This window comes from Euphorbia lathyris, chromosome 9 (assembly GCF_963576675.1).
Source record: "Euphorbia lathyris chromosome 9, ddEupLath1.1, whole genome shotgun sequence".
NCBI classification, from domain to species: Eukaryota; Viridiplantae; Streptophyta; class Magnoliopsida; order Malpighiales; family Euphorbiaceae; genus Euphorbia; species Euphorbia lathyris.
Window position 1 is genome coordinate 10,430,156 of NC_088918.1, and position 10,798 is coordinate 10,440,953.

At 35.4% G+C, this 10,798-nt stretch overlaps 1 protein-coding gene across 2 annotated transcripts; it reads left to right on the top strand.

Moving 5' to 3' along the window:
* Window positions 1–749: 749 nt before the first annotated feature.
* On the top strand, window positions 750–10,399 carry LOC136205643 (uncharacterized). 2 transcript variants are annotated; one of them, XM_065996325.1, is made up of 19 exons: window positions 750–951; window positions 1,023–1,145; window positions 1,224–1,274; window positions 1,356–1,427; window positions 1,513–1,626; window positions 1,707–1,765; window positions 2,340–2,400; window positions 2,492–2,602; window positions 3,121–3,219; window positions 5,118–5,240; window positions 5,755–5,805; window positions 5,908–5,982; window positions 6,147–6,257; window positions 6,369–6,415; window positions 6,812–6,887; window positions 6,950–7,004; window positions 7,130–7,236; window positions 7,312–7,407; window positions 7,482–7,525. In XM_065996325.1, the coding sequence occupies exons 1-17, from the start codon at window positions 826–828 to the stop codon at window positions 7,207–7,209; spliced, it is 1,434 nt and encodes a 477-aa protein (XP_065852397.1). In that variant the 5' UTR covers window positions 750–825; the 3' UTR covers window positions 7,210–7,236; window positions 7,312–7,407; window positions 7,482–7,525. The 2 variants fall into 2 exon arrangements, with proteins under 2 accessions (XP_065852397.1, XP_065852396.1); XM_065996324.1 differs by lacking the exons at window positions 750–951; window positions 1,023–1,145; window positions 1,224–1,274; ... (9 more) ...; window positions 6,147–6,257; window positions 6,369–6,415 and adding exons at window positions 7,699–7,936; window positions 8,032–8,347; window positions 8,442–8,642; ... (4 more) ...; window positions 9,688–9,928; window positions 10,033–10,399 and having other exon boundaries at window positions 7,482–7,614.
* The last annotated feature ends 399 nt before the right edge of the window (window positions 10,400–10,798 follow it).

The following is a 10,798-nucleotide window of genomic DNA, read 5'->3' on the forward strand; positions in this document are numbered from 1 at the left end:
GAGAATTGGAATGACTATTTATTATTTTGTTTGGTTTAATTCCGGAATCGGAATCCAATTACTTTTAAGAGTGTTTGGTTCAAATTTCGGAATTGGAATCAAAATCAAAATTCAACAAAATCAAAAAAATTTAAATTTAATAAAAAAAATGAAATATGAAAACCATTCATTATATGATAACCGAAAAAATATTAATTATAAAATTATTCATAAAATAAATTAATATATGAATAAATATACTATATTATTATAATATAAATATACCATATTCTTTTTCAAAAATAAAAATAAATATACCATATCATACAACCATGACTAGTTGCCTTTTTATTTTTTCTTATGTTATATGAGGCAGTTTTTTTTTATTGGTTATATGAGGCAGTTACATTACCAATGTGGTGGGTTGTTTTTTACTTTTTATTTAATTAAATTTACGTGTTTTTTTTATTTTTTATTTAATTAAATTTGATAAAGAAATGAGATAATGTGAATCAATTTATTATGGAAAGATTAAGTATTTTTAAAAAATGTGAATTAATTATTATAAAGAGAGAAACCTTTTTGAAAAAAAGAAAATGATTTATCATAGAGATAGAAATATACCTTTAAATAACCTGATAACCTATTGATAAATTGTTATAGGAAGTGACTTAATCAAAATACATTAATCTCTATGGATGGAGACTCTCCATTAAATACTCTTCCGTATATATATTTGTTTAGGTATTCTACATTCCGTGCGTCGCACGGGGTTGAGCGCTAGTAAGTGCTAAAGACCGGAGTTGCACAGACACGATAGACAGAAGGACGACTTCGAAAAGAAAAATGCTAGAGATTCCATTGTTAGGGTTAGGGTCTTTGTTGGAGGAGAAAAAATCGGTTGTACACAACAAGGGCGGGGATTTTTTGGCCCTAGTCATGCTGCTGGAGATTCAAGATGAAATCGACAAGGTACGTATTCTGAATCTTCAAGTTCATAGCATAAATTTGCTTGCTGTGTAATTATTGTAATGTGTTCGCAGATCAATAAAAATATGGTAGACACGATTTTGGAAATCGAGCACAATTTTAACGAGAGATGCAAGCCATTATATCATAGTCGAAATGAGATTATCAAAACAATTCCTCACTTCTGGAAACTTGTGGTTAGTATTACTGTATTTCATCTTTAGGCTTAACATATTAATGACTCGGTTCATCGAATTTTTTACTGATTTATGCAGTTTCGAAATCATCCGGTGATTCGGCCGTTCCTGCAGTCGGAGGATGTTGCTGTATGCATTTTATTACTCCTTTACTCTGTTTATCATTATTAGTATTATTATATAACCCACGATTTTTCATTTTCCCAACAGATACTGGATCACCTCATCTCCCTGGAGGTGGAGGAATTTAAAGATGGGAAGTCGGGTTACTCTATAACTTTTGTGAGTCTGCCTACTGTATCCAATGCTTGTCCAATTTCATAAACATGAATTGATTATTAGCTCGATTTTTCTTCTTTCCTATCAGAACTTCAAGCCCAATCCTTATTTTGAGGACAAGGAGCTTACGAAGACTTTCACATTCCTTGACGAAAGAACAACAGAAATCACTGCTACACCTATCAAGTGGAAACTAGACAAGGTTTGGGCTATATTTGGTTGTGCACTTCGATTTTTTTTTCACCCCGACTCTAATGTTAAATTTAATTTCTCACTATGAAGGCAGGGTATGTTGCTAATGTGAAGAAGAAACAAAAGATAAGACCTATTATTAATCAGAGGTTGGTTATCTTGACTGTACTTTTTTTAAAAATTCTGAATAAGTGCAGGAGAGAGGAATGAGTTCTTCACTTGGAAACAGGAAATGCTTATTCTGAGAAACTTTTTGTATCAACTCTGCAAACATGAAATGCATATTCTTGGAAAAGTTTATTGTGTTTTTCCTCTGTTGTTTTTTTTTGCACTGGTGATATTTCTTTTCAATGCTATATATGTTGGTCTTTGCTAATTCTGTTTTGATAGGAGGTAATTTGAGTTTACATATTATAGTAAGGTAGGCTTTGACAGGGATTCATAAATGGAAACTGTAATTTGACATGTAATTTTATGCAGCCTCCTTGTTTTCAACTTTTATGTGAAGTGAAAGTACTGTCAGGTTTCTAAAGGTTTTGAACTCATTGTTGTTCAAGTGTAGTTTTGCATGTCTTTTTTATAGTTACTTGCTATTTTCCATCTTATGCACTGGCCTAGTAAATAATTAATATTACCTAACATGGTGTTAAACAACATTCAGTATGGAACTGCATAGACATACTTTGTTTCTGTCCTGACCTGCGAATTTACCTTGAATTGCAGCTTCTTCACATGGTTCAGTCTTGTGGAGGAGAAAGAGATATTTGAGGATTTCGAGGATGAGGCATGCACTACCTGGCTGGAAATGCTGTATTTTCGTTTTTAAACTGTACTTTGTTACTGAAATTGTTTACAACTCACTTGAATTTGTGCAGATTGCAGACAGTATCAAGGAAGATCTATGGCCCAATCCACTCTCATATTTTGTGTTTACAATACTACCTCTTATTGCTTTTAACCCCAAACGGGATATAGTTGATGCCAGGGTAAATGCATAGCACCTAATGAACACATACCCACACACATCACATACCTACACGGGGTGTTTGTTAGAAGGGATATAGGAGGTGAGATAGGGATAAAAAATACGAGATAAGTTATTTCGGGTTTGTTTGGGAGATAGAAGAGTGAGATGGGTGAGGGATAAGTTTCTTATCCCTCAAATCCTATACCCAGAAGGGGGTGGTGTAAGGAGGTGGGATAAGCTCATGCAATTTTAATAGGATGTAAAAGTCCATCTTATCTCTCAAATTAATGTTATGTAGTTTAAATAGGGTTAAAATAGTAAAATGTATTATTTTATCCCTATCCCTATTCTACGCACCAAACATTGAATAATAATTCTCGACTATCATATTTTTATCTTTATTCCAACCATTTATCCTTATCCCTATCCCAACCTTTAACCCTATCCCTATCCCAATGGAATACCAAACGCCCTGACAGTACATAATCAATTAATTTTAGGAAAATAATTATATAATATATTAATGGGTATTACCAGAAGGAAATTGTGAAATGTGAGGTTGAGAACAACCAAAGCGATGATCCCCTCGTGGCCTCCTTTGAGAAGGTGCTGGAGATTCAAGATAAAATCCAGAAGGTATATATATATACTCCCATCTGCTCCTTTTTATTTATATCACTTTTGTTGTTTTCACTAGGAGTCAAGGAGCATTCATTAGTCTTAAATTCATAACATTATTAATAATTATAGAATGAAGATCTAAGGGTTAAATTAGAAAAAAGAACAATAAATGCTATGGAAAATCTAAAAACAGCATATATAGTGACATTTGGATTTTTCTCAACAGCGACAGATGAAAAGGTGCGGAATAAATTTGGTTTTAATGTGCACAGATATTTGCTTCTCTTTTTGCTGCTTGTAAAATGCCAATACTTAATTTAGTAAATTATAGCTGGGCAAGTTGAGCCGAAGTAAGACAGAATATTTGGAGTGTAAGTTTAGAGACGATAGGAGTAGGGAGGCAGGCACAATCACCCTAGATAGGAGAGTTGTTCAGGTCTCGGATTGCTTCTAGTATTTAGGATCTATTATCCAAACGGATGTAGAAGTAGATGTAGATATTGCTCATAGGATTAAATCTGGTTGGGCGAAGTGGAAGAGTATGGTAGTGGATAGAATAGAGTGGAGGGAGAGAATTTGTGTCGCTGACACGACTTGATTGCACGGTTTTATATGATGGTTCATGTTAGCTGACCCTGAATCTTTTCGGGACTAAGGCTTTGTTGTTTCTTGTTGTTTATAGCTGGGCAAGACATTTTCAGTGTAATTTCTGATGGAAACCGATAACAGAACTTAAACATCACAAACTTTGAAAAGATCAGATGTTTATTAATGCACTATCTCTGAGAGTGTTGCCGGGGCCATTATTATTTCTATCAGTTTTCTTGAATCTGAGATATGAATTTCTATTCTCGGCTGTGTGATTATTCTAGATGGATTTTATCGGTTATTGTTTTTTTGCTGCAACTTGATAGAGGAGCTGTTGTTTTTAAATGTTCATTTTTTTATTTTCTGTTATGAATTATATTCTCATACATAGGCTCAAATTACACTGCTGTTCAGTTAGATTCACGTAGTGCCCAAAACACCTTTTTTTCTTTAATGCAGAATTACAATATTTTGTGGCTGCAGTTTATTTTCCATAACTTGAATACACATGGTCAGTGAACTTTATAGCAAAGCTCAATGGTTACTGCTTTTGTTCTGTGGCTTTGTTCTCTAGCTGTGAACGTTACTTGTGCCGCTACAATATACATCTGCTTTCATGTTTTCTAAATAAAAAAACTTCGTATTTTGTGATACATAGTTATTAAAGGCGCGCCTTTGGCGCACTAGGCGCAAGCCTTAGTGCCATGACACCCCCATGGCGTGGCGCAACCGCCATGGCGCACACTGTGTGCGCCATTTTGTGCCAAGGGCCAATTGCCAAAGGCGTACCAAGGCGCGCCTTGGTGACATAGGGGCAGTTTTATGGTTTTTTTGACAGTTACATATCTGAAGGGTCCCAAATGAGAAAAGAAAAAAAAATATTAAAAAGGAAGAGAGAGATTATACGTTTGAATCAAGAGTTTGATGATGCTTTAGATGAGTGTGATAGTGATGATGAGGAGTGATGAATTTGGAGAGTTTTTTTATGAGTAGAACTTAGGATTTAGTATTCAACTTTAGCTTTCCAACATGAGGTTTATTTTGCATTTTAAAATTTATTTATGCTTAAGAATATTGTCATGATTTAGTATTCATTGCGTTTTTATGTTAGTTTTATAGTTTTATAATTTTTGTTTTTGTAAGTGCGTCTTGTCTCGCTATGGCGCATGCCGTCACGGTGCGCCAAGGCTCCAGGACCCATAGTGCCTTAGTGCGCGATGCGCCTTTAATAACTATGTTGTGATATATGTAAGCCATGCATCATCAGGTTTGTGGGATGAATGTTGTTGCTTACAAGGTCTAGTGTTGTTTATGTGTGTTTCCAGATCAACAAAGAAGCTAAGAATAAGGTATCGGAAGTGGAGCAGTGGCATAATGAGGTGTGCAAGGCAGCCTATTATAAGCGAAACGAAATTATCAAAACCATTCCACACTTCTGGTCAATTGCGGTTAGTGTTTATTTTCTGCTGCTTGTTTAGCGTCTAGGATGCACTGACACTTGTAGGAGGTTAACTTACGAGTGCCGGACACTCCGACACTCCGGGGACATGCACCCAACCTTACAGAGTGTCCCCACTTTCTTTTTAATTTTTAATTTTTTAATATGTCGACGCTTTTTCAGAGTTAATTAAGTAGAATGTAGGTTTTTTTAATAATATTACAAAAAAGAGGGGTTGATTTATAAAACAAAGAAATTAAAATCCAAAGAAAACATTTTAGGAGCCACCCTTTTTGGTAGTTCATATAGTTTGAAGTATTAAATGTTTCTTTTTGATGAATTTATTACTTATTATGGATGTTATTTATTGTTTATAATGACTTGTGAATGTTATATATATATATTTGGTCCACCGAACCCATCTCTCATGTTTTTTAGAAATATTGTTTGCCGCACCGCACCTACTCGTGTCGGTGCTTCCTCTATATTGGTCCATCAAATTTATGTTTTCCTGATTTATGCAGTTTTTAAGCCATCCTGTTCTTACTTCATTCATACGGGATGATGATGAAAAGGTTTGTATGTTTATTAATCTATGAAGTGAACTCATTTTTACTTTTCCTTTATTGCCCTCGTCACTTTTCTAAATTACTTTAGCTAAAATGGTGTCCTTACAGATATTCAAACACTTGACCTCCCTGGAGGTGGAGGGCTCTATAAATGATCCGGAGTTGGGTTACACGATATCATTTGTGAGTCTGTCTACTGTGTCCAATGTTTGTGCAATTTCATAAACAATTCATTTACTTTTCTTTCGATTGCCCACATTTTTGAAGAATTTTTTTTTTCTAGATTTCAACAAATGAGTTGAATAATAGCTCCTCTTTTTATTTTCCTTTTTCTTCTATTATTGCAGACCTTTGAACCCAATGAGTATTTTCATAACACGATGCTTACAAAGACTTACACATTCGTTGGCAAAGAAACAAAAATTACTGCTACACCTGTCAACTGGAAGAATAAGACGGTAAGTGCTATATTTAGTGGTGCACTCGGAAGTTCTAGATTGTTTTCCTTTTTTTATTATCTAATTTATTTTTCTGAGACTTTTGTTAAATTTGATTTTTAACTCTGGAAGGTACGTAATGTTGCTTATCCGAAGATGACGCCTGGGAGTAATGCGAGGTTGGTTTTCTTGATGTTGATTGCTGTGGCGGAGTCAGGAATTTAAAATGTGTAGCCTAACCAACTCAATTATCTTAAAGTATTGTAATAATACTACAAATACACTAATATGAACGAAAATTAGAGGGAGATGCAACCTACCGAAACACCACTACTCAAGGGTGGAGCCAGCGGCCGGAGCCCCCCAAGCCCTGGGCTGGCTCTGCCCCTGCTTGATTGCATGTTTTTGGAAAAAAATTTACTCCTTTTTTTTAGATGGAAGAATTTATTCTCAAAAAGTGCAGGAGTGAGAAAAGAGGTCTTCACTTGGGACCCTACCTCATAAACAAGAAATGTATTGAGTTGGATAGACATGTTCTGTCGCTATCCTGACCTGTGAATTTACCTTGAATGCAGCTTCTTCATGTGGTTCAATGTTTTGGAGTCTGCAGTGTTGAGGCAAATGGGGATATTCCAGGATCTCGACGATAAGGTATATTCTACCTGTGTGGAATTAAACTGTTCTTCATTACTGAATTTGTTGAACATCTGCAGATTGCAATCAGTATCAAGGAAGATTTATGGCCAAATCCACTCACATATTTACACTGTAAGCTTTTCCTTCTATGTCTTACGTATAAGTTCCAAATTTGCGTCTATCGTGTTTGAGAGTGCCGATTTACTCACGGATTATAAAATTTTACCTCTATAAAACTTGAAAATCAATGGATGAAGGGGGAAGAAGAGGCAACGTCGATGCAAAGTCTATATACGCGCGGTGGCCAGAACTGGAAAAGAGCTATGAAGCTGTCTAAATTTATATCAGAGGCCCAAAAACTTCGGTAAGAGATTTATTGTTTTGGAATTTGCATGCTAGAGTTTTGTTTTCTAGGTTCTAAATTGAATTTTTATTCAAGGTCACTAGAACGGGAAAGACATGGCACCAGCCATTTTCAGTTCCAGAATCGTGCTCTTTCTATGGCCAAATTTATACAGAAGCATACAAAATCTGGGTAATAGTTCTTGCTTTCTCTCTTCTTAACGTTTAAGATTTGTTAACTGTATTTCTTGTTTGGTGATTGACTAGGCAAATTGAAATTGATAAGGGGAAACAGCCATTTTTCCGCACCGATTTGAAATTGGTAACTGGGATAATGTTTGGTCGGCCGATAATCCAATCATTTTCGAAGATGCTGTCAGAATACCATAGAGAAATATATGTTCGTTTTCTCTTCTTATCTTAATAAATTTTGCAATCTGTTTATTTCATTTCATTTTATTTATTAATTCTTGGGCTTCTTTAGGGCGTTGATTTGGAGGTTGTGGATGTACTGTTAGATAGTTGTTGTCAAGGACAATCTCTTTCACCCGACGGTACCCAATGCAGTCAATGGTTTCATGTGAACTTCAAAGCTAATGTCAAAGATGATGATGATGGTGATTATGTGAAACTCTACTTTGCTGAATTGGTGGTGTTTAAGTTTCGGTTTATTCCCTTCTGCCATGTGGTTGCATCTCTTCCGATTGATCTGAACGCTTGTGGTAATTAATCGGCTTTTTTTTGTTGTTCATTTCCATTTGTTTTGTTTAATTTAATGTGTAAATCTGATTATATATTTTTTACTTGCTGCTTGTAGGAAATTCCTGTACATGCTTACTCAGTAACCCTTGTCCCGGAATTTGTCATCCAAGTCTGGACGTTTTTGATGATAAACTTTTTAGGTCAGCCAGATCCATTCCTTTGCACGTAGTAGCATTTGAAATGCTTCAGTATATTACTAGCAACAAAAGCAGGCAGGAAGATCCAACTTGGGTGTTTCTGTCCCGCCCATCATTCAGAGGGCCCATGAACACCTGTGACCCCATTAGGGGAACTCCCCCTTATGTGGAAGAAGGGGAAAGAGGAGGCAGCGGTGGTGCCACTACATGGATGGAAGAGGCAAAAGAATATCCGTAAGATGCATATCTATTCAGTTTTTATGTTTGGGAATTCTTTCTTTATGTGCTATGATTTGAGTATATACATATGCTTCTGTTTTGATTGAAGGTATGAGTGCTCATTGAAGGACATTCACATCTCTAACCGTATGAAGGAAACTCCAGCCCCATCACGTGGAGGTCCTTTTATTTCAAATGACATGGACATCCCTAATCAAAGAAACGGAACTCCAGTTTCAACTGAAGAAGGGGGGAGAGTAGGCAGAGGTGGTGGTGTGTTTACATGCGTGGAAGAGGGAAAAGAATATCTGTAAGGATGCAAATATATCCACTTCTCTGTTTGGCCATTTTTTCTTTATATGCACTAGACTTTGAGTCTATACATATACATCTGTTTTGATTGAAGGTACCAGAGGCAGGTGTCTAGAGATATAACAAAGGATCTGCACATCCCTCACCACAAAAACGGAACTTCAGCTTCGATCGAAGAAGGGGAAAGAGGGGGCAGCGGTGGTGCCATTATATGTATGGAAGAGGCAAAAGAATATCTGTAAGGGATGCATATCTATTAAGTTTTTCTATTTGGCATTCTTTCTTTATGTGCTAGGATTTGAGTCTGTACATTTGCATCTGTTTTGATTGAAGGTGCCGAAGTAAGGAAACTAATAAGATGCCTAGAGATATACCAGTGCCCAAAAAAATAATGTAAGGGGTTCGGGTTTAGTTTTTTTTTTATTGAAATATGCTTCTTTCTACTTTTCTTTGGTTCGAAATGTAATTTATTTTATGTGAAATTTTATCAAGGTTGTTAGAAGGGAAAAGAAACACCAAGCTTGTCCAGCGTTCAGAACTCGCACTTCAGATGGCCAAACGTATAGAAAACTATGGCAAACCCAGGTCATCTATATAACGGACACTGTTTTGTTTTTGGAATTTGTTTTCTGAGATATGATTTTGAAATGTAGTTTCTGTTTTTTGATTTTTCAGGCCGGACAGAAATCTGCAGGTTGAGACCTTTTTGAAGCTGCTGCCAGCATGCTACAGACAAAAATATGTTCGTTTCCTACACTCCACCATTTTTCTCATGCTCAAAATGCTACATAATCTTAAACTTAATCCCATATTGCTACACCTTAAACTAGTTTTTATGGAAGAATTAGTTAATTTGGGGTTTATTTCCTTCATTTTATGATTAAGATTGTTGTTATTTATCTATTTGTTGCATTTGAGAAATGTTGTTAATGATTTTTGTATAGTGCGCTCACCTATGTTTTAGGACCCTCTTGCGCCTTTAATAATCATGCTCATCAAATTGGTACCTGTTTCGTTAATTTATTCAATTTTTCATTCCTTAGGGTGGAGATTTGGAAGCAATAAATGATCTCAAAATTCAGGAATCATCATATTGTGAGCGTAGGCGTGCCGCAAAATGGTTCCATATGAACTTCAGTGCTAAGCTTAAACTAGATGATGGCAGTGATTCTTTGTCACACTATTTTGCTGAAGTGGTTAAGATTTCTGTTGCTTATCCACCAATACACCCTAGTTCATATTATATGACTGTTTGTGTTGCCGTAGACCAAAATGACCCTGCAGGTAATCAATCGTTTTATTTTTGTGGGGTTGAAGTCCAATTATACTCCCAATGTTTTTAGGCAAAGCGCAGTTATAACTTTAACTTAATCAATTGGGTTTTGCAGGAAATTACTCTACATGTGGAATGTGCAACAACCATGATGTCCAAATATGTCATCCAAGTCCCGGCTTGTATGATAGTGAGAAAGATCCATCCAAATTCCCCTTTTGGAAGAAAGCTGAAGTGTTTCTTAGAAAAAAGTTCCCTTTGGATTACACTACCCGTGACTATGGCAATCCCGTTGCAGTGTAAATATGGCGTTTGTACTTGAATTTGCGGTATATATATATGGGGACTATTTTGATAAAATACAAGTTCTGAAATACAAGTTATAGGGACTCTTTTGAATATGGCAATCCTTTTGTAGCCTAACTATAGAGACTATTTTGATATAATACAAGTGTTCTGAAATACACAAATTTATATAACTTGCCTAATGATCCTTGTTTTTATTTTTAGCATCCAATATTAGCACGTAAATAAGTGATCAGCACCCGGGCTGGTGAACAGGTCTATTCAAACTAACCCATGAGAGAGTAGATGGGTATAATTTATATTGGACACGCTCTTAAAAGTAAGGCCCTCATAAAAGGCTTCTTTCTCCCTTCTGGTTTTTGTCTCCACAAGCTTCTTTTTTATTTTTTAATTGCTCCAAAACTTATTATTTCAAAAATGCATATTTAATGTTTTATTGATAAAAACATAATTCAAGTAATGGTTATATTATTAATACCATATTTTAATTAATTGATATATTTATATAGTTTATATTAATTATAAATAGTATTTAATATGTAATCTTAGGGGTAATTTCCTCTGAAAGGAAATTA